This window comes from Apostichopus japonicus, chromosome 19 (assembly GCF_037975245.1).
Source record: "Apostichopus japonicus isolate 1M-3 chromosome 19, ASM3797524v1, whole genome shotgun sequence".
NCBI lineage: Eukaryota > Metazoa > Echinodermata > Holothuroidea > Aspidochirotida > Stichopodidae > Apostichopus > Apostichopus japonicus.
The window spans coordinates 25,578,305-25,605,078 of record NC_092579.1 but is presented as its reverse complement, the minus strand read 5'-3'; the positions used below and the strand labels follow the sequence as shown (position 1 = coordinate 25,605,078).

At 37.1% G+C, this 26,774-nt stretch overlaps 1 protein-coding gene across 7 annotated transcripts in view; it reads right to left on the bottom strand.

Annotated features, from left to right (window-relative positions):
- Positions 1-16,776: 16,776 nt before the first annotated feature.
- The window catches only part of LOC139959696 (uncharacterized), a 36,849-nt gene continuing 26,851 nt past the window's right edge, over positions 16,777-26,774 (bottom strand). For all 7 annotated transcript variants that reach the window (XM_071957495.1, XM_071957500.1, XM_071957496.1 and 4 more), the window contains one exon: positions 16,777-21,954. In XM_071957495.1, coding sequence (XP_071813596.1) covers positions 21,638-21,954 — 317 coding nt within the window. In that variant the 3' untranslated portion in view covers positions 16,777-21,637. The remainder of the gene's footprint in view (positions 21,955-26,774) is intronic.

Sequence of the window (26,774 nt, the reverse complement as noted above, 5' to 3'; positions counted from 1 at the left end):
TCATATAATAACATTTCATAAATTCAACTGTATTCATAAGTATTCAAAAAGTCATCATTTTTAACTGCAATATAAAATGTGCGCAAATAGAAGAAAAATTATAAAAATAATCATAATACTGAAAATATGAAATGTATTCATAACCATCGAATTTCCTCACCACTATATGATTAGAAGAACACAAATTTCCCTTTTATTTTCTGATTAATTAATTTAATAGATTCGCGTTACCTCTTACCATCATAAAAAATATTTTGTACAAGTATTGTCGGAGAAAACTACAAAACAAAATGTTTTCGAATAATGGTAGAGTTTTTCTCGTCTATAATTGTGATCTTAATCTATGGTCAGTTACGTCACTAAGCTCCTCCCACTTGACCAGTTGTTGCGGTTTCATTGGTTCGACGCAAGGGAGTTTGGCAATATCTTCGTCAAAAAGTAAGCTGTTGTGCCAAACTTTTGTCTCATTATAAAGTAATGAATATTTATTAGAGATGTGAAGAACGTAACGTAGGTTGGTGACGGTTCCATACCTGAAAATAAGCTCATTTTCTTGTAAATTTCCTTTCTCGGGAATTTGTTTTGTCATTCCTGTTTAATGTCTTTAAAACATTATGCATTATGCAAGATAGAATGCAACAATATCGGAAACATACAAAGCAATTGACATGAATTATAGTGACGTATAACCATACGAAATAAATTATTTAAGCTTACCGTGCGAACCTTCTTTCCAACGTCTCTTTCATGGGAATTGTCCAGTCCAGTAGTGACGTTAGTCTGCTATAAGGTTTTAGCTATAAAGTTCACAAAATAAAGAAATGAAATTAATTATTATTAACGTCGCTATGATAATTAGAGGGCGCTAGCCATGTTTGATCCTTTTCAGAAGGATTTATTTTCCCACTATCTACTTCTTCGATTAAATAGTAAAACATGCAACGATTAAAGTCTCAATGTGTGTTTTGCCAAATTTTAACTATGACCTTCTAGCTTACTGCCCTCAAAGCTCAGTGAAAATAACACCATTCTATGCGATTTTTATATTAATAATCATTATTTTTATTGAATTATCTGTCGTTAAAAATTTTGAGCAGAATAAAATTCGCCAGATTTTTTAACGTGTCCATGGATTCTACAAACTTCAATTAACATTTGCAAGCCCCGCCCAACAGATCTTGCGCCAATCAAATATCTCTGTTTTGTTTACGACCGGTGGCTAGCCTGTGTTAGGTCAATTCTCTTGAACAGTATCTTTCTTTCGGTCTTACCGATGTAGCTTGCGAAATTGTGTCATTTCTTTCCATTGCAAGGATTAAATAGATGTTTTCAGACGTTTCCTCCATGGAATTGTAAAAAGTGGACGATACGAATATAGGACTGTGTTAAAATCTTGATCGGGCTGCATGTGTAGACTATATTGTTTACAGTTGTGTAATGGACATGCAGATATGGGCGGTCGCAGTGATTTCACGGTAAATCGTTCGCACCATAAGGGCAACAGAAAATCAAATTCTTTCTTTCGATTGCGGCAGCTTTTCTCTATTTAACCCACCTGATCAGAGTGCATTTAAAATGAAAAACATCGAATCTACTTCGGAAGTTTGTTTCCGAAATTCATCAGCAAATAGGTATTGAGACTTTAAACGAACAACTAATATTTCAAATATATCCTCACTTGTGTTTTAACACCATCATTGCCATCAATAATCTCTGCATGGATGTTGAGAACTATAAGTTTGCTGTAATCTACGTAAATGAGGGCAGCAGATGGAGACTGGAACACCCGGGCAATGTCACAGGCAACTAATTACAACTATAGAAGTTACATTATGGTCTGATTTACAACAATAATTTACTAAGTTTACATTGTGTTGGTGTAATGTCTTACAAACTGACGTCTGCGGAATTCAAGAATTCCTATTAACTTGAAAGGATGTTCCCTCACCTGTGAGGTCAAGGGTCAATCGATGAAAGAAGCGGCGATGTCTATTAATCAAAACTTCCAGTCCTTCCAGAATTTAAGAATATATCATAATATAAAGTCATCTTGAGGGTTTTTGTCTCACCAGAACAGCAAAAAAAACAGTCAGATTTGATCAATTAAATTTTATCATATTATAATTGGAAGCATACTTCAAATTTGAGGAATAACTGATGATTTTTGAAAATATCAGCGAGGATCAACGATGTTTGAATTTCTATCCAACTTTCGCCCAATCTCTCCCGTAACCCAAACTCCACCCCTTCCCCCCCCCCCCACGTTGTACTCTCCCATGGGCAACATTCAAACATAATAGGACAACTCACCGGTAACATCAACCCGAAGGTTCAGCAAACTGACCGGTGGTAGATAAGGAACAAGTTCCATTCCGGTCTTTAATTTATCGATATATACAACAAAATAAAACATACATGATTAATGCATGGCTTAGGTAAGGAAGTTCGATATAGCAGAACAGTATATGAATTGTTATGAAGGATGCAAATGCCAGTTGAAAGTACTCACGTGGTCAAGGTCATTCCAATGTCAGTGGTTGATTGAGAAATATCAAAGAGGCAGATGAGGACATTCCTTGGTCCTGTCCAAGAGGAAAATACAATAGTGAACATCTTCAACTATTATATCAGACAATCCATTTCATGACTTAACTTCATGTAACTGCATGTTACTAACAAATTTACCGACATGACGAGTGAGGGTTCAATGGGTACAGCCTCGGGTCCCGGGGTCAATTATACCCCGTTCCCACGAACGCGGGCTTGCTTTAAGCATGATATAGGTAGGGGGTAGAGCTAAAACTGTAACCGCAGATAAGCCCTGCAATTTGAACCCGCGTTTCAACGAGTTAACTCCGGGCATTAGCGGCAGGCTTGGAAAACCTTGGAAAACGTCCGAACCAGGTTATTGCAATAGAGAATACGAGCAGCGATCGACAGCTGTGCAGTGAGTCTTTTCGACACGTGCAATATATCATCCAAGCAGCGCACACACTCTACTTTCTTCCGGGGCTTTCCCGATACGGCCAACGTTTACCACCTTGGAAAAGGTCAATGCACTGGGCAGGGAAATCATTGTTCGTATCTGATATTTTGAGTAGTACGACTTTTCGCGGGGGTTAAGTTAAAAAAATCTTACATAGTTTCCAAAATGAAAACAAATAAAACGGAAAACCTAAATATAATCATATAATTCTACCAGATATGCCGACTTTGTGTGCGTTCAATTGTTGCAACACCTCTTTTCCAAAAAACTGTTTGCACACTTTACCCAAAAGAAATATTTAACCCCTAACACAAAATGGTTGGGTTGGGCTCGAGACATGCTGAAAATGGTTTTGTTGGAAATAGATGTCCGCACCTGTTTTATACTGTACCATTGGACTTGACATAGATGTAAAAACAAATTCTTGGCAAGTTGCCAACAAGAAATTCCACTGCAGTGTTTTGGTAGTATTGCATCAAAGAAGTTATGGGGTGTAGACTAAGCGCTTTACGGTGGCACATTTCCTGTTATTATTTTCTAATACAAGTTCGCAGTACTCGTAGTGAACGTATTGGTTTTGGTGTGCTTTTACGAACATTCGGCTTATCGACTAGACTTTGTAGGTCTAGAACACTCCACCTTTGTTACTAGATCAATTCATGCTGGCTAAATATACATTCATTTCACCTGGTAGGCCTACGCATAACTATTTGAAGAAAAAGTAGTTTGTACATCCCCTTATGGTCACATGTAAGATAATGTGGTACAATCAGGGGCGGGATTTGAGTTGTGAAAGTGGGGGGGGGGAGGGGGGCAAACCTGCCAGCAAGACTATCTAAGCGGAGCGCCACCATCGGTTGGCGCGGAACGTACAAGAAATTTTTTGGCTTTACAAACCCTCCAGATGGCCGGAAACGGCACTTCCCGAGTGCTCTAAGCTGCATGTACCCATCCTTGAAATATGGATCTCATGTCTGCAATTGTATCTAGATAGTTAATTATCGTTTAAAAATTTGAAAGAGGATTGATAGTAGAACATATGGTCAGATGGTGATGTACAACTTTTGTTATACGTCACTATCTAAGCGGAGGGCCATCATCGGTTGGCAAGGAGCGTCGAAATTTTCGATGAAAGGTACCTTAGATCGGTAAAATTAACACTCATATAGGCTTTAAATTGCAACTAAGCAATTAATGAACATGTGTAAATTTAGGAAGGACGGATAGAAGAACTTATATGGTGATGTACAACTGAAGCTTATACGTCACTATTTAGGCGGCGCATCACCATCAGTTGGCGCGGCGCGTAGAAATTTAAGCAAAAAGGAAATCCTAGATCAGCAAAAATGACACCTCTGGTAACAATAAATCGTATCTAGACAGTTCTTTCCCCCTAAAATTATTAGTATATTGTGCATTGGACCGATCATGAATATGATCAGCACCCACTTCGAAATTCTCCCCGCGGTCACCACTTATTGGAGCACTTGGCAAATATTTGGGGCTGAACATACCTTTACCCCCCCCCCCCCACACTTTTATGCAAAACCAAACGTAAGTGTTTTATTCATCATCGAGAATAGATCCGAAAACGGAACTCATAGCCACACAAATTTTATTTTTTATTTTTTGGTGGTTGTCTTGGAGTTAGGGGATGGGTTTACTTCAACGGAATTTGGACGTTGCCTTTTTCTGCTGTTTTGAACAGGGATCCAGTCATTGATGTCTAAGTCAAAATCAAAGAGGTTTATGTTTTCGGCTAGGGGGTCAGTTATAGGTGGGTTAGGGGTTGCCATATTGGCACAACAGCCCCTCCCTACGGGTTCTAAATGTTATTTAATTACGAATAGTCCTATAGGTTTGATTTTTTTACTTTCCTTTATATTTTGCAATGGTGTATATAGTCGTAGAATAGTAAGTGGTTACTTATTGCGGTTGATTGGAACTAAGCTTTGAATGGAAAAGTTTGTTATTTAATTACAAATAGTCCTATAGGTTTGATTTTTTTTTACTTTCCTTTATATTTTGCAATGGTGTATATAGTCGTAGAATAGTAAGTGGTTACTTATTGCGGTTGATTGGAACTAAGCTTTGAATGGAAAAGTTTGTTATTTACTTACGAATAGTCCGATAGGTTTGATTTTTTTACTTTCCTTTATATTTTGCAATGGTGTATATAGTCGTAGAATAGTAAGTGGTTACTTATTGCGGTTGATTGGAACTAAGCTTTGAATGGAAAAGTTTGTTATTTAATTACGAATAGTCCTATAGGTTTGATTTTTTTTTTACTTTCCTTTATATTTTGCAATGGTGTATATAGTCGTAGAATAGTAAGTGGTTACTTATTGCGGTTGATTGGAACTAAGCTTTGAATGGAAAAGTTTGTTATTTAATTACGAATAGTCCTATAGGTTTGATTTTTTTTTACTTTCCTTTATATTTTGCAATGGTGTATATAGTCGTAGAATAGTAAGTGGTTACTTATTGCGGTTGATTGGAACTAAGCTTTGAATGGAAAAGTTTGTTATTTAATTACGAATAGTCCGATAGGTTTGATTTTTTTACTTTCCTTTATATTTTGCAATGGTGTATATAGTCGTAGAATAGTAAGTGGTTACTTATTGCGGTTGATTGGAACTAAGCTTTGAATGGAAAAGTTTGTTATTTAATTACGAATAGTCCGATAGGTTTGATTTTTTTACTTTCCTTTATATTTTGCAATGGTGTATATAGTCGTAGAATAGTAAGTGGTTACTTATTGCGGTTGATTGGAACTAAGCTTTGAATGGAAAAGTTTGTTATTTAATTACGAATAGTCCTATAGGTTTGATTTTTTTACTTTCCTTTATATTTTGCAATGGTGTATATAGTCGTAGAATAGTAAGTGGTTACTTATTGCGGTTGATTGGAACTAAGCTTTGAATGGAAAAGTTTGTTATTTAATTACGAATAGTCCTATAGGTTTGATTTTTTTACTTTCCTTTATATTTTGCAATGGTGTATATAGTCGTAGAATAGTAAGTGGTTACTTATTGCGGTTGATTGGAACTAAGCTTTGAATGGAAAAGTTTGTTATTTAATTACGAATAGTCCTATAGGTTTGATTTTTTTACTTTCCTTTATATTTTGCAATGGTGTATATAGTCGTAGAATAGTAAGTGGTTACTTATTGCGGTTGATTGGAACTAAGCTTTGAATGGAAAAGTTTGTTATTTAATTACGAATAGTCCTATAGGTTTGATTTTTTTACTTTCCTTTATATTTTGCAATGGTGTATATAGTCGTAGAATAGTAAGTGGTTTTCTTTGAAAGTGGAAATAAAAATGGAATAATGAATGATACCAGAAGTACATATAATATAGGGTGTGATTGTTTTACATAGCACTGGTCCTTCTTCTCCATTGACTGGATTGAAGGTTACCACAATATATGACTTAAGCATATCCTTTCTACTATTTTCTACTTTTCTATTTCTACTATCTTGGTTAGTCACCGGGTGATTCAACTTTTATGGTACATCTATTTCATCACGGTTGTCGATACACCTAACGGGAGGTGATAGCAAGGTGTGATAAGGAAGGGTTGGGGTTAGGGTGGGGTTAGGGTGGGGTTAGGGTGGGGTAGGGGTGGGGGTGGGAGAGGATGATGACGCCCTTTAATTCTTACCACCTCTCTGATTTTTTACGTCTGTACATCTCTATCTCACGGTCATTAATTTGACTTGCTTCAAAGTTGAAATATTGACCAACGTGAAGAAAAAATGTGACCTGCTTGAAAGTGGGACAGGGAAGGGGTTTGGAATTTGGGGTGGGGGAGGGGAGGGGATGGGATGGAAATGACCACTGCATTTTGTGCTCGATCACTTTCTCCGATTGCAGTTTTTTGCTGTTAGTTACAGTGTCTGTCGAACTAGTTATGAATCAAAGTTCCTATAAACCACGCCAAAGTAAATAGGTAAAGTGAGAAACTATCCAATTTACAGGTGAGTCAAAACAGTAAAGAAGCCGAAGCGTTTTGTTATCAATGCGCAACTGCATGTTATGATACAAACCGAGACAATTTCAATTTTTATTATCTCGAGAGAAAAAAAACTACAGGCAAATTACACTGGATGCATATAGTATATGTTCCTTATTCAAAATTAATTTGCCCCTGATTTATCCTGTCATATATTTGAGCAGCTGATATGTGTAGGCTATATATATATATATATATATATGGATGGGGTTTAGAGCACGGGACGTGTAGGAGGGTATGGGTGGGGTGGGGTGGGGTAGGGTGGTAGGTCGGGGTCGTTATACTGTTTAAAGGTATAATTTAAAATTGCTTGGTATTCGGTTTCGGATTGAACTAATATCATTAGCTTCATAATGAATAATCCAAGGCGATCCTTAATTTATTCGTAATCACTATATTGTAGGCTACACTGATTAAAGCGAGTCATTTCCGATTATAAGAAACTGTTCAATTAATTAAAATGATTAATTGTACGTCACTTTAAAGTCACAAGTGCTAGCTCGTATGGGCCGACAATTGTGACGTCATTAATGTGACGTCCAAACTTGGAGGACATGGAATCGAGAGGGGTGTTAGCCGGAACCGAACTGCAATGGTTGTGACCTGGTTAAAATTTAAATAATGACAATAAAAAAGACGTCACTGTCAGTAATCCGTTCGATTTATATTCAGTGACTATATAAGAAGAGATTTACATGTCGAAGCTATGTACATAGGAAACGACACATAATTATACTAGACGATATAACAGGAACCTCAAAAACCCGTGTGCTTGTCCTTGAAAAACTTAATCTAATGTAAGATCTATTTGACACATTTCTAGATTTGACAGGGAAAAACAAACATGATTGCGCATGCGCACTAACAATGACGTCAGTCAGTTTTGTTTGCTTGAGTAATAAATTGTGGACTTCTTGCAGGGGTTTGTATCTTCTTTCTCCATGCAATGTCTGTGTTATTAATTATAATAGTGACATGATATATGCTTAACGGTAAAGTGTTACCGTCTCAAACAATCTGCAACTCTTTATTAATGCCTACTGAACCGGAGTTACCATGGTAACCGTAGTTTTGGACAAGAAAAGAGAAAGAAAACAAACGTTCTATATTTTTATGAGTGGCACACTCTAAAAACACTTGGGTTAAAATTGACCCAAATTGGGTCACTTTTTGACCCAAATGAAAGTCAGGAGGGAACCTAACACATTTGGGTCAAACTGACCCAGAAAATAAGGTCAGAATAAGCTTAGTGTATGGTACAACCCAAATTGGGTTATAAGACCATCGACCCTGCGTTTGGGTCATGAATATGACCCAGGTGTTTTAAGAGTGTAGTACTGCGATTATGCTACTAACGGTTCCGTACGATATCAATGATATTTACATCATCTTCGAACATTATTAAACTACATATATATAAATATGGTACACATACTGCTGGAAATTATGGGATATTGTTTTAAAGAGTACAAAAGGGGACCTGGGACAAAATAATTTATAACTATTCATAACTAATACCATTTCACGTTCCATGTTATTCCAATGTGGGAATCTGACAAAACCATCACATATGTCACACTCTGTTATACACATTCCGTCATCACATTGAGCAAGATCAAAGGGTTTGACATTATTTGCTTTCACGTCATTCGCCACATATCTCTGAAGAAATAAACCAAATACGAACCAGAATGCAAAATGCATTGAGGTTCGATGACTTCAACGCACTAGACTTCTGCTTGTTAGTATAACCAGAACTAGCTGCTACAATAACACTATGGCATAATAAACACAGGTCAGTCTACTCTACGTGGCTATACACACCTCCACCAAAAACATTAGGGGTGTTGTACTCAATGTTATGAATCCTCACACCAAGTATTAGAGGTATCCACAATTTCCAACGTTAGATATCATGTAAAGGTTTGTCAGAGTTTGACCTCTGGTGACCTATAGGAGATTTGACCACACAAGCAATAGGATTCTTGTTGTCAATATGGCAAATCCATATACCATGTATGAAAAGTATCCATGATTTCTACCATGAGAAATCATGTTTTCAAGGTTTCAGGCCTCGACAAATATTTTTAAAAGTACTCGCTATTTGGCGACCGTGACTAAAAATCTACTCGCCAAATTTCACTCGCCAGTAGGCCTATGATTGTTGCTCAAGTCTCCAAAGTACAGATCTGCGACATCAATACTTTCTATGAACAAAGGTTAGGCAGTTAGGCCGATACATGGTGCTACGTAATTGCGCATTGCAAAGTCATGTTTCTTTGCAGTATGAAAATTAAACTTTTTCCACCAAACGTAAGTGTTGAATAAAATAAAACATGCCGCAGAATCAGAAATAAGCAGCTAGGCCTACTGTAATGTCTTAAATAATTAGAAGTAACATAATGGCTCCTATATTAATAGGTATAAAATATATACAATAGCTAGGTGCGCGCGAGTCATATGCCTATGCAGTACCTTACTGCTACTTTGAACCGCTCCTCGATTAGCGCGACTTCGTACATTGGCCCTGTTATTTATCTTGTCTTTAGCTGCAGATTGATGCGCGAAAAATATCCCTATTGCTCCATTACACTGCCTACATCAAAGCGATCTTTTACGCAATGAAATCTGAGGTTGTAAGAGCATCTATCTTCCAAAACTCCTATCAGCAACAACAGCAAACTTGTCTAACAAGTCCTTGATTTGTTCTATAGTTTGAGAATTATGACTGATAGCCAGTAGGAAAATGCCCTAAGAAATAATTAAGGAGAAGTTTTGCCATCTTTAGTGTATTGGTATTCTGACTGGTATTCATCACGTTGTTGTGTTAACGAACACTCTTCTACCCAACTGTTGCTACGACGGAAAACGTACAATAGAACCGCTGTACTACAAAGTACACCTTTTTGCACGCAAAGTAAGGCTTCCGAGCGGCACGTTGAAGCCAATGCAAATATGTTCGAGCTTTCAGTTTGAGTTTTAGATTCTACGGATGCCCGTAAGCTCATTTCCAATTGCCAATAGCCTCCTATTTGTATGAGGCGTAACGCACTTGTTAACTGATAGGCTGGTCTGTGGGAGATGCGGTAGCTTATAAAACAAGCTTTCCATAATTTGGCGTCTGATGACTCCAACTGACCTTTCACCTAAAGAAAATCTTGTACTGAGGGTGTACTAACTACATACTAAATATGAGATTCGTCCAACCTTCCCTTCTTGAGTTATCGTGTTTACAAGGTTTTCACAATTTGACCTCTAGTGACCCCAATTGGACTTAGACCTCCACTAAAAACAATAGGGATATTGGACTCAATGTGGTACTTCTTCACACGAAATGCAAGATTGATCCAAGCTTTTCTCCTTTGAATTATCGTGTTTACAAGGTTTACACAATTTGACCCCTTGTGACCCCAAATGACCTTCGATCTCCACACAAACTAAAGGCTTTTGCTCCTAAATGTGGTCCTTCCTACTCAAGAAGTATAAGATTGGTCCAAGTTTACCTCCTTGAGATATCGTGTTTACAAGGTTTTCACTATTTGGCCCTGGTGACCCCTTTGACCACCTCCCCACAAAGCAATAGGGTTCTTTTACTCAATGTGTTACTCATATACACCAAATATTAGATTGGTCCAAGCTTAACTTCTTGAGATATCGTGTTTACAAGCGAGGCGTCACACATACACACACACGCATACACACATACATATAATATATGCATGACTTAGAGCTCCCCTATAAAATATGTTACAGAAAGATGCTACTGGGTATTATATTAACTTAATTGCTTTCTACCCACAATGTTTTATTCTCTACTCTATTCCACCTCATTAATATATATATATATATATATATATATATATATATATATATATATATATATATAAGACCCACATTAAGATTGACACCGGCAGATCCTGGCTAGACACAAGTTTTGAATATGGTGCAACCTTGTCACAATTATATGTCAGTGTTGACTTTGAGATTTCAATAGTATCTGCAAACACTTCATCTGTCGAGCAACGTATTCAACCTAAGATGAGACTGTTGTACTGATCGATAATAATATTTAAGAAAATTTGCTATCGCGTGTGTATCTCATATGGCCATATAGTCTTACAGATAATACTGGGAAAATATTGAATAATGTAGCCGCTCAAAACATTTCTCGGGCCACGTATTCAAGAAACTGATCTAGGCTGGTAGAAGTTTTGTATAGTATCTAATCACATTGTGACATTTGTAAAAGTTTTCGTACTTTATGCTATCTGCTATCAGAGATCAAAAGGCACTTGGTCATTGAAATATTAGATATACTCCGTTCAGTTTTCATGTTTCATTTTGTAGATAAATGAAATACAATATATTACTATATTACTTTTTCCAAGAGATTTGGATCGAAAAATTGTCCGGCCCAAAGAACCACAAACTAAGGTTCAATCCGGTTTATCCAACCCAGTAAACAAAATTAATAACCAGTGCCGTACAGAAGGGAAAAAATAGTAGCCATTGGCTCCTAAATGATATCCAGAATGCAAAAATGCAACGTGTTTCGAGGACGTAACATGAGCAAGTTTTTTTTTTCATCTGACATAATGGATAGTGAGGGTGTACAACATACTTGATCTTAGTAATACAGTGAAAAGCAGTGTGATGTGACAAACAATAAATTCAAAGTGACACAGGCTGTCCTGAAATGACCATTGACCTCAACAACAGGCTTCTTGTACTAAATGTGATTCAACAACATACTAAATATGACATCTGTCCTTGTTGAAATATTGTGTAATACATGGTTTTCATAATTTGACCCCTGGTGAACTAAAACAACCATTGACCTCCGCCCAAATTAGGCTTCTTTAACTCAATGTGGTACAATTACATACCAAATATGCCATCTGTCCAAGCTTCCCTTGCGGTATTATGTTGAGGAAGGTGCGTTAGTGTAGAGAGACAGATAAGAGGGGATTGAAGTATATACTTGGCGTTTGATGACTTCAAATGACATTTGAGAAGTATAGGCTCCTTAAATTTGATATGGTACATCTACGAACCAAATTTGAATTCTGTCCAAGGTTTTCTTCTTGCAATTTCAGGTTTACAAGGCTTAAATTTGACATGTTGACCCAAAATGACCTTTGACCTCCACCAAAATCAATAGGCTTCTTTTACTCAATTTTATACACCTTCAACCAAGTATGAGCTCTGTCCAAGCTCCAATATTGAGATATCATGTTTACAAGGTTTGCACAATTTGACTCCAAATGACCTTTGAAATCCTACAAAACCTATAGGCTTCTTGTACTCAATGCGGTTCATAAATGTTATAAATATGAGATCTGTCCAAGTTTACCTTCTTGAGATACCTTGTTTACAAGATTTTCACAATTTTACATCTGGTAACCCCAAATGATCTCCACAAAACACAATAGGCTTCTTGTACTCAATGTGGTTCTTATACACACCAAATATGAAACTGGTCCAGCCTCCCTTCTTCAGATATCTTGTTTACAATCTGGGCGTCACAAACGCACACACACATACGCCATCATGAAAGCAAAGGTTACGATTATCATCAAGGGCGGCGGAAGCACTTTAAATCTGGGGGGCACCAACGTCGAAGGGCACTTTGCAGAAATTCGATTGGACTGATGCAGCCTGATATTTAGTACCCTTTATAACTCTTATTGTATTATCTTATTTGCGTATACACATCACTCCATCAACGCCCCCCCCCCCCCCCCTCAAGGAAACAATGCATACTAGCACTACAATATCTAATGTGCAAATTGGGAAACAAGGAGAAAGACAAAATGAGGTGAAATCATTATAAAGTCCAAGTCCCTGCACACGCGATCGATACATGCATGAAAGCAAATGAAATATGTCAAGATACTGAAAGAAAAATAATTTTCTATGTGTTTTTCAATGGTTAAACTGATATTATGATAATTACTATTGTAACGACTTTCCCAATAATTATAACCAATTTGGAAGGGTTATAACACGGCAAATGATTGTATGTTATTGGCATGCGATGTAATAACCAACGCATGCCTATATGATATGCACATTTGCATGTTGAACGCGCGCGTAGCGCGCGAAAAGTTTTGTAATATTTTTCGGGCAAGTCGTTACAGCCCCCCCCCCCCCCAATCAAATTGGGCTCCTACGCCTGTGGTAGTAAACATTTAAAACTTCCCGAAATATTTCATTCGACGTGGGTTTCGCTTTGTAAACTCTTTTTTTATTTAGACATTTCTACGTAGAAAAAGGGCACATTTTTAACCTGAGGAAAAGTGGGGGGGGCACGTGCCCCCTGTGCCCCCCGGTTCCGCCTCCCTTGATTATCATCGATACCAAAACGTTACAACTGATAACCATTATCAGTGTTGCAACTCAACTTAACATCTTAAATGAGGTGAAAAGTAGACCGTCAGGAAATGAAATATTCGTAATATCGTAATCTGATATCAAACATAAAACAATGTCGGTTCACGAACCAGTGTTTTACTAGGATTTTTTTACTATAGGGACGCATCTGCTCGACAATGTTTGAATGCAACAGATAAAAACTTGCTTCCGCTCATGCACTTCTGTGATAAAGTCTCAAGCCAAAGAGCTGTTAATGTATTTTTGAAGTCAATTAGAACATTACCTGATCCCATTGCTGTCACTTAAAGACTAATTAGTATGGTAGAGGTCTATATACACGCAGACAATGAATTTAAAAAAATAGCTGTAGTATAAACTTATAAATTACAATGTTCACCAAAGCTGATGTTTATCCTGTTCTGGTAGGCTTGGCCTAAGCTCAGTGTATAAAATGCACTGAATTATTTTTCAATGTACCGTAGGCCAAAACAGCTATACTCCGAGTCTGATTGGCTGATCAGATAGGGCTCAGAAATAGCAGTTTCCATCCCTAAAACACACTTTCTGACCCTCAAGACACATCTATAGTCGCATTTGCAATTAGACGATCGTGATGATTTTCTGTAATATTTACAGATTAATAGACGCAATTTGAAAACAAAAGATTACTTTTGATGTGATCCCAAAGCTAGTAAATTTCCCAACATTTCGGCCCATACAGCCGGTGCACAGTTCTCGGTTAACCGGTTTCAATAACGTGAGCGGATGAAAGCCATTCAAAGACGTTTCTAAATATACGGAAAGGCAGATAGGACGCCAGCCAATAGATTTACTCCCCATCATGCAGGATCCGTCGTTAATGCATATTTTCACAGTCATTTTGAAATCACGTTTGCATAGCCACCGATACCGGGGTTGGCGATTTTCAAAGCAATGATTTCCAAATAGTCTTTTTATAACATGTAAAGGTGGTGAATTTTTACAACTCTTGGCCTCGAGCTGTCTTGCCCCCCTCCCCCTCCCTTCCCCCCTGCAATAAGAAACACGTGTCGGTGCTCTGCTTAAGCAAATTAAAGGAGGAATGTAAAAATATATTTCTTTAACGTATGAAGCGATACAGGAACTATGACAATAATCTAATTTTATTTTTCTGTGTATTAGGAATCAATCTTTGAAACAAATGGAATTGTACGGTGGATCAATAGGGTCATAGGAAAGAAACAAAGTGTCTTCTATTAGGCCTATCACAATTTTGACTTCTTATCTTGTGTAAAACTAAGTTGGCCTGACGTTTCTGTGTATAGGAATCAATCTTTGAAACAAATGGAAATGTACGGTGGAGCAATAGGGACATAGGAAAGAAACAAAGTGTCTTCAATTATCACAATTTCGACTTCTTATCTTGTGTAAAAGTAAGTTGGCCTGGCGTTTCGAACCTGGCAGGATCTTCTTCAGATGCTGCATGACAAGTAACAGTGACAGCATGGACAAAATCACGTACAGAATAGACAGGATAATGAGCAAGGAGAACACAATAGAGATAGATGTAAGAGGATTAGTAGACAAGGGATGGAGAGAAGGAAAAACCAACATGGAGCCGGAGTCAGGCCAACTTACTTTTACACATTCTCTTACACAGGCTCTCTAGTGGATAAGCAGTGTGCTTACAGTTTTATTTATTTTGATTTCAGTTACAGAGTTGTCGACAATTGACAATTGATAATCATTTACGTTAAATATGAATCTAAGAGACTGACTTCGGTCAGCTTGCGGCTTTGATAAGCCAATGATGGCTTCTTCGCGATTTCCTGCTTGCAGGAGGATCTAAAATCTTATCTAATCTACTAATCTACCGTATCTCCCACCGACCAGCCTTTTCGATAACATGTGCGTAACGCCTCATAAGAATAGAGGGATGTTGGCAATTGCAAATAGCTCATGGGCATCCGTAAAATCGAATAAAAAAATCGCGAACAAAGTTCCGTAAGCCTCAGTGTGTCACTTCGCTGCATATTTTCACTACATACATTGTGTGAAAAAATGTGTACTCTTTGTACATACAGCGTGCTATTGAAAGGTTTCCGTCGTATTTCGAGATTCAATGCCAAATAAAAACCTTCAGGTTTGGATGTAATTGCGTTAGTGTAATGGCTAAGCGCCGTTTGCGAAAATTAACTATCGCCTAGTTAGATTTTTATTAGTGACTGATCTAAATGCAAAATGGTTCGCTATCTGCACGTTCATTATGTGCGGGAACTTTTCATGTGCGGAGATAGTTCACAAACTTCATGGACCATTTACAAACATACAACGAAAGCATCACTGAAAATCTAAAATAAAAATTTATTAGAGGGAACGGTTCGAGCGTACAAAGTACGTAATGTGCTTTAAAGGCATTCATAAATATGTTGTGTCCATATATTAATTTCTCAACTAATTAAAAACAGGATTAAACGTCGGTATCACGACGGCTTGTTTATGCACAGGCAACCCCTGCACAGTAGAGTATATGAAGGTAGACTACTAACAATAAGCATTGTTAAAAATGTTTCTTGTCAGAATACCAATTCACTTAAAGTGGCCAATCATCTCCTAAATATTTCTTAAGGCATTTCCTACATGCCATCAGTCGTAACAAAATATACAAAAATTTAAGGAATTTTGAGACAAGTTTGTTGTTATTACTGCTAGGATTTTATGCTAGTTGCAAGTGGAAGATAGATGCTCTTTCAACCTTAGATTCTCATTCCGTAACATATCGCTTTGATTTAGGCAATGTAATGGAGAAATAGCAGTATTTTTCGCGCACCAATGTGCAGCTAAAAGAAAAGGTTAATGATTGGGGGAAATCCCTAAAAGGTTTAGCATTTTGGTACCATAATCCTTAATTATTTGTACTATATTTGGGAGTGGGGAACAACTGGGGAAAAGCATCTTGTTTTGGGACCAATTTTCACCTCCATGCTCCCTGACACCACCACTGCTTCGAAACCCTCAAGTAAACCAAGTCTATTTCAAATCCTTTCACATAAATATTCAAAACTAAAAGAGAGTGTCTGTGAACTCTTGCAGTTACAATCCAATGTTGTTTTTAATTACCCAAGTACAAAAACTGGTGCAAATACTTTAATAAATCTAGAAAGAGGGAGGTTAAATGGGTGGGATAGGAAATAAGTCATCTATGGAGAATATAAATTACACAAAATACTAAACAAACCATGGCTGCACAAGAAACAGGATATCATTGTTTTGTGTGAACAAAACAATGACATTCAAGGAACTTTACATGTTTTTGTATAAAAGTCTTTAGTTATTATTGCTTTATTCTTTGCTTATTACATTAATTTCCCTACATTTTCCAGGGATAAAATTAAATGTGTTCCATCCACAAGAATGACTACAAGCAAAGTCCTTGATGTATTTATTGGCATTTTTTTTCCATCAATGACATGAAGGTACATATACAAAAGAATGAATTCACTTGTTTCCATCAAGCGCCCCTCAAATAAGTTCATTTAATTTTACTTGTTTCTTGATTATGGCAAGAGTCCATGCATTAGAATACACATATTAAGAATTTTTCATTATATAACTCATTTAATAGTTATAATTTTACACGAAGTACCTTGTACTTACTTAAATTGTTACAAATAAAATTCATGGAAGCCTTTCCTTTGGTGGTATTGTGTTTACAAAGTTGTCACACTGTGACTTATAATGATCTTTAATCTCTACAGATAACTATAGGATCTTTTACTCACTTGGCTGGCTCAACATGCAAAATATGAAATTTCATCGAAGTTTTGCTTTGAAGTTACTGTATCTCACTTATAAGGTTTCAAAATAATTTGAGCCTAGCTTTACTTTTTTATATCCCTTTGGTACCTTAAATAACCTTTAAACATCCTCAAAATATGATAAGCATGAAGTGTGAAATTCATTTAGGATTTGCTAATGAAATCTTTCATATTGTTCCACCATTTGGTCGGGGAGGGGGGTCAGGGGGGATTTCTTCTGATCTTACTAAACTAACAGTCTTACAAAAGCGAGCTTTTAGACATATTGGGAATGCACCTCAGCGTGCGAACACCAATAAGTTACTTTCTTCACTAAATCTTCCTAAGTTATCAAAGCTAATCCACTTGAATCTTGCTACTTTTGCTTTTAAAGTAACACACAGGCATGTACTTCATTCAACAGTTTCTCTTGAACGTAATTATCAGGTGCACAGCCACAGAACCAGACAAAACACAAACATACATTGTTATCCCTGCAAAACAACCATTGCCCTATTAAATGTACGAATCCATTCAATAACTGTTAGGAATTCCCTATCAGATGATTTGAAATCTATAAGCTCACTTCTAAACAACTATTGATATTTTGTTATAATGTCATGTACCTTTAACAGGCAAAAGTTTCAACAGATGTTGGGTGAGGGTAGGGATGGGAGGTTTTTGGGTGGGTGGGTTTTTAGATGGGAGTGATGGGTGGGTGAAGGTGGGAAAGTCATGGCAGGGGTCTCTTCGTTTTTGTTTGGTTCTTGTGCAGAGCGTTATTTTTGTATATTTTCATTGTTGAGTATAGGGAGTGCTGTACTCGATAAGCCATAAAGGTTTTTTAGAGCACTTCCTTTCACAACTCTTTGTATTCTCGTTCCTTTATATGTGCTTATTATTATCACCTAAATGTTGTGAGAAACAAATAAATAAATGAAATGAATTGCTAAGACTTTTATATCTGTTTACTTCATATGGCAATTGACCTCCCAAGAAAACAATTAAGTTCCTTTACTCAGTAACCTTGATCCACAGACCAAGTGAAATGTTGAACCACCCATATTTTTTGAGTTTACAAGCCAAGGCATTGCACACATAAATGGTTACACCCATAATACATCAGCAACTCACAGGTTCCTTTCACCTTCTGCAAGTAATCAACAATAAGGTTGCTGTGCTAACAAAGGTGGATGTACATTGTTTTTAGAAATTCTAGACTTTGACCTGTTGATCTAAGTGAACTTTTGACTTCAACAAATTTATTAGGCTTTTTGTACTCACGAAGGGGGATCTACATACCAAATATGAAGTTGAACAGATAAGACTTAGGGTTTTGGTATTTTCAAGCAGTATATCACATACACACCCCACAGGCCATCACCAATGCCTCTTGGAAAGAATAAAAAAGAACAATTCCAAACACATGAACCTTTGAGAATTGTTGGGCAGTGAAAAATCATCACAAACAATCTCCAATATGGACTCTTGATGAACAGCTCAAATAGGAGGATAAGAATCACATGGTCATGGCAACAGTCCTGCTGAAGATGTGGGTAGGCTGAGATTTATGTGATCAGGTACATCATTAGTTGGTGATAGTTCTTTATTTATTGTGAGTTGGGTGAAAATTCAATTAATTTTCTATATTAACGAAACAAATGAATAGAAATATATATTCTGTGGATGGGAATGTGGGTTCCAAACACCACTGGCAGTTATGTCAATCTCTAGAGAACATCATTTGCCAACATGTGGTGATGTCATTTATAAGAAAGGCCTGTTCCCTAAAAGATCTAATTTGAGATCCTGGACATTGCTAAAATCCTTTGCAATATTTCACCCAATAAGTTGCAAAATCTTATACTGATATGGCCCAAGGTGGTTTTAGTGAATGACTAGCTGCCAAATTAAGCCACCTCACTAATACTTAAAAAACAAACAAAAAACACCATAACTGTAGATCATTCAGATGAATACAAATTTTGAGGTGTGACGGTCTTTAAGTAAAGTAGTAACAATCAAAATATCTCTTCAATAAATAGATACATTTTCACATCTCTAAGAATTGTTATCACAACACAATGTCCTGCAACCTGAGTTTGTCATCACTGAATGAAGAAAATATTTATATAAGATTCAAGTTAAAATTGTCCAAAGAAATGCCTACATTAAGCAGAGTAATGTAACCAGAGATGACACTGTGATTACTTGCCTTGACAGTATATGCTGAACAAGCTTTCAAATAGTTTACTTATGCTGGTATATTCTATATATGTCTTGCAGACTGTTATATTAGGGAACTGCTATTTGTGAACTCTTCATAAATTCTTCTACTTAAATCATCTTTAGGTAAGGATTATAAACACACAACTGTCAACAAGTAAATTATCAGTGACCCAATTGCTCTAAATTAACCAGTTTATTCCCTAGAGATAATAGTGGTTTTGTCAAATTTGTCAGAATTGGCTAACACATGAAGTCTGCCACCAGAATGGACTCCCATTTCTACCAGTACGAAAGTATTGTGACAATTTCTGGCACTACATCTATAGGTGATTAGATAATACAGTAGTTGACATGTTGTTAAGTCAAGTGGTGAAAATTGATAAACTGACTTCAGCTTACTGTCTGTACTTAAAAGAATTGTCTGGTAGCCCTTAGAAGTTACCTCAAAAACGATAAATAATTTTCCAAACATGTTTTCAAAATATGAGAACGCTAATGATGCGTTTGACAGAGAAACAATTTTTTAATTGTTTAGGATGGATATTTCAAATATACTTTGACCAGTAGAGAACGTAATGTCATATTCGCAAATGCAGGTTGCAACACAGCACACGCTCCATACAGTTCCTACAGTATTCATAAATAAAAAACGCTTTTGAATACAGATTAATTTCTTCCTTAATTTCGGTGAAATTCCTTATAAAATAGTTGAGTCATTTCTAGGAAACTTTGAATGACCTTCTATTAATTTTTTCCCCACTACCAAGTGAAAAAAAGTTGCCAGCACTGATCAAGAGCAAACATGTAGCACACATGATGAAGATTAATTTCAAAATGGTTACAAAAAAATATTTAACAATGTGAACCCTTATAACCTTGGTGTGACATATGACTGTCAATATTTCCTTTTTGAGATACCATGTTTACAATGTTTGCAGTCAACATCTCTGTTGACTTCATATGACGTTTGACCTACATAAAAATATATATACATTTTGCCCACCATAAGAGTAATCTTCCATGCACAAACAAACCTTGACCAATTTTGGTCTTTGAGAAATACATATAGTTTGCACATTTTGGCAACTGCTGACCTTAAATAACCTTTGACCTCCACCATTAACATAAGGGATCTTGTACTCATGAAAGGACAATATGAGATCTTGTGAAGTTTCCTATCTTGATATATTTTGCTTAAAGGGTTTTCAAGGTTCAGTTTGACCTCTTATGACCTTTGGCCTACACCAAATTGTGTAAATTCTATACACTACATAAGGCAGTTATACCATGCATATAATGTATGAGCTCCTTTCTTGTGCAGGGTCTGGAGACAAAGCATTTTGAGATTTTCACATTTGCTCTCTGCTGACCCCAAATGACCTTTGAACTCTATGCAAAACACTACAGTTCTTGTACTAATTATGGGGAAGCCACACCCCACATAGGAGAACTGCAGATGTTACCTATCTTAAGATATCATGTTTACAAGCTAGGGCGCCACACATGCACATACACGCACATATAGACACACACCAACTTGACTGCATAGGTTACTTGCCTGCCTACCGCAAGTAACCAATAATTGTTAGAAAAGATTTTTCCATAATCTACGGCAAAATAAAATCAAATAAAGTCCTTCTTTCTTTGTCACCATTAAGTGAGCTCAAGGTGAGAAGTGGAAGTGGGTAGTTACAAACTATGACATCAACCAAATGCCCCAGTTGTTCAAATAAAGCTTGTCAATTACATTCACAATCACGTCAAATCCACATCCAGTGGAGAGTTGGGATTGTCAACAACATAAGATCTTAAAACAAAATGCATAAGCTGAAAATCTAGACTACTATGTACAATAAGAGAAGCATTGTTGAATATGAAGAATATATAATTTACCACTTGGCTCAATAGAATAATATCCCATAAAAAAAAGGAAAAATACACAGCAAAAATTTCTTATTTTAAGGCACAATCCAGGTACATTAGTATTATAAGTAAAATAAATAAACAGCTATAAAAACTTGATACTACTAAAGTTTAGTGAAGATTTCCTTAGTGTTACTTGATGATGAGAGTATTCTCACCACACATACTGAATAGCTAGTGATAGGTAAAGGCCCTGCATATGACTATGAATATTACTGCTAAATAATACTATTAGTTATAGTGATATTAATACTGATGAAACAGTTGGTAACCTTTTTTAATTCCCTTTTACTTTCCTTGATCATACAAAAATGCATAACTCCATGACTGACTACATCTTCAGCGAATCCAGGTCAATCTTTCCACTCTCAATCATATCAGACACAAACTTGAATTTCTGGAGAGCTCTACTGATATCTGCAGATGTAATATGGTAATGTGTAACAGCTCTCATTACTGATGGTCCTACTGGGAAAATCTTGATGTGTACTTTTGATCCAATCACGTCACTCTCGTTAGCATAGAGTTTCATTAGAGACTTCACCACTGCCATCAAATTTAATTCTTCCTTTACTCGGATCCAGACCATGTTTGAATCAGTGGCCACAGGGTCAGCTGTAAAGATTGAACTACCCATGTCCTTCAGTCCTGGTCAACAGAGAAAACAGTAAATGTTACATGAAATGAACAAGCTACCTACAGTACTTTGCCACTGCCATTGAATTTAAAGTAACTATAATGCAAAAATATAATTCTTCAAAGTTTCTTCTCAAATTTAGATACAATACTATAGTGTCATGAAATAGTATGGAATGTATTAAATTTACTATGTAAGACCCTTATAGTTTCTTTAATACAGCTACCATGTCGATAGTCCCTAGATGTAAAGGCAATGCTGGGATATACGGTATGGACTTGATAACAAAGAACATGCTAAACAAGTAAGCAATCCATTGAGTTACAGATCTCACCTCAAATTTGGGTATATGGCCACCAAGTTTGAAGTATATCGGCGCTAAATGTTACTGACCCAATGATATTGAAAGAGGTCATCACAAATTGGTACATGTAAAAGTTTGCAAAGTTAGACCTTTTGACTTCCCATGATCAAGTTACCTTTGGCATTATAAATTAAGTGATACACTGAAGACATGAAGAATCTGATATCCTACATGGCTTGCACGCTGCTGTGGATAAAGGCAAAAAATGCTTTTTCTTGTTATCTACCCTATGATGTCATTAGCATATTGAATCTCATGTGCAGGCACATACCATCAGCCTCATGGTTAAAGGAGGGTAAAGAGTTGCCAAAAACAAGCAGTTAACAAATAATGCAAATATTTATCTTAGTTTCATTCTGTTTAGCTCCAAACTTGAGTCATATTGTATTTGGTTGTTGGTAGGGATATTTCACAAGTGAACTGTCCACAATACTTTGAAATTTAACAACCAGATAACAAGGATTTTTAGTGGTGTGATGCCAAAACATATTCATAGTGTGGTATGCCATACATGTTGATATTCATGAACTTTTGCACACCAAAATGAATATTATCTATTGACTAAAGCGGCAACATATAAAGGAAGATATCAGGAATCAGTTTTCATGTTGACAAAGTCTAATTAGTGACATAGTATAACAAGAAAGCCAGTTTCCTTTGTGATTCCTTCCCATACAATGTGCTCAAACTTCCACATAACTATGTGAATAATGTAGAGGAAGTGACTTAAATTTGCCCATGAAATAAATGAGAACCAGAAAGATCAGAGATGCATGTCCAGATCTTATGTGTATCACTCCCTTGTGCTACCAAGCATGACCTTGATTCAACTTGTGGTTGATGAGATAATGGTTTTACAAGTTTTTTGGACAATCTCCCATTATGCCCCATCAACTCATGAATATTAATGAGGGCAAAGTTGTTGTTGTTGTTAAGAGCATATACTTACTATGTAGTTACATCACAATAACAAGTATAAACTAAATCGAACACACTGTTGAAGAGATATTAACATTTTAAGAATTTTATGTTAAGCCCCACACACTCATACTTCTTTACAATACCATAGCCTATGTGTTATATGTGGCATATTCCAATGTTCAGACTAGTGTAAATATCTACACTATACAAGTTCATACATTTAGTGCACAATGTAATTCATATTTGCCAACCTTTGACATTCTGCAACAACACATATTTAAAACAAAGTGAAAGGCCTACAGGCATATGTGAATATTATTGTGTTGTCCAAAAGTTAAGGAAAATTCGCATAAAATATAAAGTTTAGACTGATGTATGATTTTTCTGTCAAAATTTCATCACCAGGGGCAGTTTTTCATGGGAATTTGCCAGAAGGAATGTGAACAGCAGATTTGCTAATAAAATTTAAAGAAAATTTAGTACAGTAGTTTTACACAACACCCTACTCTCCTTCTAAGGAGAAGTTTGCAATTGACCTTGTGGCCTGTGACCTCCAGTTTACATTAATTAATTAATGTACTGTAAGGATGCAGAATCTCATACCCCACATGGTTTTGATTATTTTGTCAATTTCATATGCACTTGATGGCCAAAATGATGTTTTGGTTTATTTGACCTTTCAAGTATTGGGTCACAGAGGCACTACATCCTAGAAACTCACCAAATTTGATGTCCTTCAAGCCTTACAGTTGGGATTTTGTGACATATATTTTCACACAAATTTATCCAAATTTGACCTCTACATACTATGTGGCCATGGGCATTTTGAAGTTACTAATATGTTTAAATTGGCAGTTTGGTATCCCACATGGGCTTGGGATCACAGGTGACAACATCCCACACCCATGCACACTCTCACCAAGTTTGAACACAACCAGCCTTATACAGTTTGCATGGTGTTGGTAACAGTTTTTTTAAGAGACACACATGCTCACACATATTTCTTTTTTATCCCTAACTTAAGAATGTTAAGTCAATCCCATGTTATTGCTTTACTTACTTTCTTTGCCAGCTTTCAATTTTTACATGCAGTTCATCTCTTTTTGCCATTGATTATTCCCCATTAATTTCATCAGGGATCAAGAAGAGAATGAATCATCACAAAATCACTTGAACTTCCAGTGATTATCATTGTAATTGATAGTTTTCATAACCTAAGTCCAAAGAACCAACTCCCAGGGCACGATGCGTACCCTCTTTCTGACACTTACAGGATATCCATCCCGTAAATTTGACAATAGTAGCTCCCATTCCAATCTTTATCAGTTAATGATTAATGACAAAGGAATACAATACACAGAATAAACCGGCAAACTCTGAGGCCTTAATAATATTTAATAGTTTCCTGACTTAAGGGCCTGCCATATATTCCTCATCACCAAAACTCCCATCCCAAAAGAAGTGTTGCATGCATACTAAGCTTATGTTTTATTTATATAAACCATGATGTATCTTAGACAATATTTCAGTGCACAAAATCTCAAGAAACTGGAACATAGCCTTTTTTAAGAGCCCAGACACACTTCCAATTAGCAAAGCTTCATGTTTCTTAAGATGTGTTGTCCCATAAAAACTGTTCTGGTATCAGTAATTGGTATTCAGGATACACAACTCACCTCAAAATTCCAAAACTTACTGTACTGGTTTGGTTTTTGTGACAAGCTTACCTGTCTCTTAAACTATTTCAGTTCAAAGAATTGAACTCATCGCAAAAACTGTAGAAAGCCACCTAAGTCGTCGTAGTGATCGTCTCTGTAATGGGCCTTCATAACCCTTGTTATGAACCAGACACTTGATCCTGCAAATATCTTTATATATATAGTCCATAGTTTGTCATGATCGCTCCGTGTCCTACCACCCTCCGAGGAATGGAGACAGGTAAGCTTGTCACTCATAAATAACCAAACCTGTAATTTTGGAATATTTACTTCGCTCATTGCTTACCTGTATAAACACAACCTTAGCACTGAGTGGGACTGCCTGATGGTGGGAGGCCCAAGGGGTGGGACCTAGTACCCGCCGGACCACACATCACCGTGCTACCAAATGGCGACTCGGCTTGTAAATTGTTAGATAAGTAACAAGCTACAAATATTGTCAGCATTCTCCAGACTGCTGCTTTAAGTATGTCCTCTACTGGCACGCTTGCAACAAGTGCTGTTGGGGCTTCTATCCCTCTTTTACCATGAGCCCTTGTTCTCGAGGAGTCGATAGCAAAAGGTCTAATCACCTCTGAGATCCACCTGGACAGGGTGTCCTGCTGCCGAAAACTGTGATCTTGGTAAGATAAAATGATTTTGTAGTAGTGTCCATAAGACTCTCTGTCCTCTCCAAGTACCATTTGAAAGCCCTGATTGGGCACCAAAGCTTATCCACAGTGACGGACATCGTTATGATCTCCGGGATAAAATATGTCCCCTGGCAAGAAGGATAAAGCCTGGTTCTTAGCAATGAAAGCTGGGTCTGTAACCATTCTAACCCCATGATTCTCAAGTCTAATATGATTATTCTTAATAAATAAAGCATGAATACAGCACCTCCTTCTTTGTCAGGGTTGCTAAAGAGGCGGAAGACATCAGTTCGGACAGTGACTTTGTCAAGGATTGAAGCACCGGGGATAAGCTCCATGACAGCGCCAATCGTCTGACCCTAGGTCTCCTGTTGGCCATTCAGCTGAGATGTTCAATAATTATTGGTACCCAGAGTGGAACCATCTGCAAACCCATCTTGAATAGCCGCAATCGCTGATCTTTAATATTTGACCTGGCTACCTGCTTCCATTCCTCACAGAGTCTTTTAGGAACTCACTCTTCTGTGACTGAAATCTTGCCTGGAAGCACTTGTCTATTACGGCACACCACAGCGAATCTTAAGTCGCCACTGTGGATCTCCTTCTAGCATCTGCTGACATGAAAGCAACTGCCTCTGAAAAATCTTTTTGTCTGAGAGAAGACCTGACAACTTCCAGAAAACTAATTTGAGTCCCTTGATATCCAGGTGCAAGAAAGTTCCTCTCCTCTGTGATAGAAGATGAGGGGTATCTTGCAGTTTCACCGGAATGTACATTAGTAACTGAAGTAGGTCCCCGAACAATGGTCTGCGGAGCCAGAATGGTGCAACTGATATTTCTCTCCCTTTGGATTGTCTGACCTTCCATATGACCTGACTGACTAGACACAGGGGTGGGAAGGCGTAAGCTTCTATGTAGTCTCATGGAAATGCCTGGTGCAAGACACTTAAAGCTTGGCGTTTAGTAGAGTTGCCAACAGGTCTATGAACCGCTTGCCCAGTAAGTGGAATATTCTGTCCACGTCCCTGGGCTAGTGACCACTGTTCAGGTCTAAGTGTCCATGGGACAAAGTGCCTGCCATAATGTTTTTTTTCCCTGCAATGTGGGGGAAGGCTTGTATGGTTAGATTAAAGTCCTTGCAGAACATCAGTAACCCCAGGTCAGCTGGCACAGCTTCTTGGAGCGTGTGCCCCCTT